This window comes from Phaseolus vulgaris, chromosome 4 (assembly GCF_000499845.2).
Source record: "Phaseolus vulgaris cultivar G19833 chromosome 4, P. vulgaris v2.0, whole genome shotgun sequence".
NCBI lineage: Eukaryota > Viridiplantae > Streptophyta > Magnoliopsida > Fabales > Fabaceae > Phaseolus > Phaseolus vulgaris.
The window spans coordinates 38,453,247-38,457,160 of record NC_023756.2 but is presented as its reverse complement, the minus strand read 5'-3'; the positions used below and the strand labels follow the sequence as shown (position 1 = coordinate 38,457,160).

The window sequence follows — 3,914 nt, the reverse complement described above, 5'->3', positions numbered from 1 at the left end:
AAAGCTCACCAGAAACTATGTTGAACAGTCATTTTTATCCTAATGTTTTAATTCCTTAAAAAAATCCTTACTCTTATTTTCATCAATTGGTGCATTATTATTTTGATATCTAGTACAAATATGTTTTCTTTTAATTTTAAATTTTTTAAGAATATTAGAATAAATAAAGAAATTGATGTTCTAGAAAGAAACAATCAAGGTTACGTTGATAAACGCATTAATGATGTCATAAATAAAAGACTTTTACTCAAACAGAAAAAATGAAAAAAGATGAAAAAAACACATAAAACATAAAATTATTTTGTTTCCGCAGTTCTCTTTTGGCATAAAATAAAAGATGAGACAATAATTCTCTAGAAGTCATCACCATCGTAACCAAGATCTTCCTCAACCTTCTCTGCGGCATCTTCAGCAATCTTATCTTCCAGATACTCAGCACCCTCCACAAGCGCGACTCCACCTAGAACCCCAGCAACCGCGCCCACAGCCAATCCCGCTCCCATACCCCCAAACTTACTCTTCTTCTTCTCCTCTTTCGGCGCGTACCCGTACGCGCTCCCCTGCCCATACGACGCCGTTTGCGGAGGTGCATTACTATACCCGTACCCACTCTGAGGTTGCGCACCATATCCCTGAGGTTGCGCACCATATCCCTGCGGTGGTGCACCATAACCCTGCGGTGGCTCACCATAACCCTGAGGTGGCGCACCATAGCCCTGCGGTGGCGCACCATAACCTTGCGGTGGAGCATTGTAAGGATACCCACTTGGCGGCGCACCGTACGAAGGGTACCCATAGCCCTGTGGAGCGGGAGAATAGTCCCGCACGCCGTAAGGCGGCGCTTGGTAGCCACCGGGTGGAGGATAGCGCGGTTCTCTGATGGTTACGCTAACTTCAACCTTCCCATGGGGTCTCCCCGATGGGCGCTTGAGCGTGAGAGTGCGGCCCACGCGCTCGCCCATTCCGCCATCGTCGAGAATCTCAGAGAGCTTGAGCCGAGCCGAGCCGATGAGCGGCTTGGTGTCTTCTTCCTCCGAGACGGCGTGAACGACATCGATGTGGAGCGTTTGATCTTCGAGAGGCTTCGCCGGTAACGGGACCACGAGCGTCTGATCCCAATTGGCGTCGGTGTCGCCGTTCTGATCGACGTGCGTGGAGAGCTTGTTGCTGGAGTCCACCCAAACAACGACGTACGGGCGGTTTGCGCCGTGGCGCCAGTTCACGTTCTTCAACCCGCGCGCTGATGAGAGTTTCAGTTCCACCTCATATCGAGAACCCATTTTTAACGTTGCAACTGTGAGTGATTTCGTTGACTCGTAGGTTTTGGTTCCGAACGGTAAGAGACTCACTACGGTTTTATAGGGAGAGTTTGTTTGGGTTCCTTCACTTTGCCCTTGCTTTCCTATTCAATTACGATTTTGCCATCCTGAGGGAAATTGACAAATGTAAATGTTCTTTGCTTCAGGCATGGTTGGTGGGGAATGTGCCAGAAAATGGTATCTTCAATAGGAAAGAAACAAACAAAAAAACTGGTTACTTTTAAATTAAGTTTCTAAAAAATATATATAATTATAGTATATAATTAATTGCTCTACTCTGTTTTAATTTAACGTACTTTGTTGAAATTATTAAATAACTCAGGAATAATTCATAACTTGCAAATTTTAAAATTAAATTAGGAAAATATGAATAAATTAATTAAAAAATTAATTTTAAATTAAATATTTCATGAAAATATGTATTGTAAATATAATAGTTATAGGAAAAACTACAGTATAATATAAAATGAAATTTAAAACTTTAATTATTAATATAAAATAATGATAAAATAATAAATGAAAATAATCGATTATATTTAAATACAAATAATCGAGTACACCATTAAAAAAATAAAACTCGGGTGGTAGTCTATACCACATAAAAATATTTGGTTTGATTCTTAAACAACCTGTTTTTTAAGTATGTTTTCATTCTTATAAAATGTGTAAACTTTTATTTTTATTTATGTAAGCTTTTTTATTTCCATTATTTCAAAAATCTCATAACATTATTTTCAAATAAATAAATGTATTATATTTCTTAAGTGTGACATTATATCACGATAAAAAAATTATTAAATAAAAATTAATTTTTTGAAAAAAATAATTAGTTGTTATTTTGAAAAATTAGATATTATTTTAGAAATTAAAAAAAATTATTCATATTTGAATTAGTTTCTATTGTTGATAAATTGTTTCTAAATTGATATTATTGATAAATTATTTCTAAATTGATGTTATAGTTGATTAGATATCAATTTAGAAACTAATCATCAATAATAAAAACTAATTTGAATATCAATAATTTTTTTAGTCTCTAAAATGGTATCAAATTTAGTCAATATAATAATAATAATTATTATTTTTTTCTAAAATTTGGTTTCTAAAATTGGTGTCTATATTTAAGGGTTTTTTTAGTAGCTATCATAATATAAATATACATAAATAATTAACAAATTTTATATAATAATAAAAATTTAAATTTTCCATTTCATTTTTTAAAACTACAAATGTATATTATGTATGTGAGATTTGATTTTAATTTAGTACACATATTTTAAAGTAAAGTCCAACAATATTGTAGTTTTGATTAAGTGTTTGTAGCAACAAAGTATAAAGTATGAAGATGTTTAATCTGAAGCAAGAAACTACAAAAAAAATAGTAGATAATATAAAATGCAAATGTTTTATCTTATAGATCATATAACACGTTTTCACTTCATCTAATAAATGAAATATTCAACTATAATAAGGGCAGACAAACTTTAAGCTTATGATGTACTTAACAAAAATATGCTTAAAGCTTATTATTGTGTTAGAGGAAATGTATTCTTCTTCTAACTACTCGGATTATGGATAACACACAAGTCTACATAAAGATCATTAGGGATACAAACTAAAAATTGTTTTATTTTAACAATCATCCAAATACAAATTTGTGTTAACTCGAGTTTAGCTATATGTCTTATACGATCCTTGTTTTTACTTCATTTTGAATAAAAAAAAACTCTTTGACCTAATGTTGATAACTATTACTATCTTGGGATGTTACTTGAAGAAGTTATTGATCTTGGGATGTTACGATATTTCCATCTTTAGATTAACACTACAAGAAAATCATCAAATAGAAACCAATTTTTAGAAATCAAAATAATTAGTTGCAATAGTAACTAAATTAGATACCATTTTAGAAACTAAAAAAAAAATTGGTTTCTAAATTAGTTTCTATTATTGTTAAATAGTTTCTAAATTGGTATATAATTAGCTACCAAGTTTTAACTATCAATTATTTAGATTCTAAATTTGGTAACAAAAACCTTGGTTGCTAATTAGATACCAATTTAGAAACCATTTAACAATAATAGAAACTAATTTAGAAACCAAAAATTTATTTAGTCCCTAAAATGGTCTCTAATTTAGTCACTATGACAACTAATTATTTTTTGTCTCTAAAATTGGTTTCTATTTCATGATTTTCTTGTAATGTAAGTGAAATAAAAATTATTAACATATAAATCCAAAAGGATAAAAAAAAATTAATAATTAATAATAAGAGATATCTTAAAAGTAGAGTTAAGAAAATAATAAAAAATATATTGTATTCACATATAAAAAATAATAAAATTTAAAATTGACAACATATAATGATAATGATAAAGTGAATTAAGTTTCTATATAGAAATTAGAAAGAAAAAAAAAAATAGAAGTGAGAGAAGAAGAAAAAATAAATTATGGAGTTTTAAAGTAGTATGAATATGATATCTGAAACACAGACAGAAAAAATATGTAAAAAAAATGTAAAGATAAAAGGAACATAAAGGAGTAAAAACTGACATTGTTGAAATTAATTTAAATAATTTTTTAATTTATGCTACT

General features: G+C 30.5%; 1 protein-coding gene across 1 annotated transcript; it reads right to left on the bottom strand.

The window, feature by feature from the left end:
* Nucleotides 1-200: 200 nt before the first annotated feature.
* On the bottom strand, nt 201-1,347 carry LOC137837596 (protein SRC2-like). Its single transcript, XM_068646625.1, has one exon. It carries the CDS (start codon nt 1,278-1,280, stop codon nt 354-356), a length of 927 nt encoding a protein of 308 aa, XP_068502726.1. The 5' UTR covers nt 1,281-1,347; the 3' UTR covers nt 201-353.
* Between the last annotated feature and the right edge of the window lie 2,567 nt (nt 1,348-3,914).

Bases quoted from the DNA above. Each gene is read 5' to 3' on its own strand.
- LOC137837596 (XM_068646625.1), bottom strand. From the start codon at position 1,280: ATGGGTTCTCGATATGAGGTGGAACTGAAACTCTCATCAGCGCGCGGG.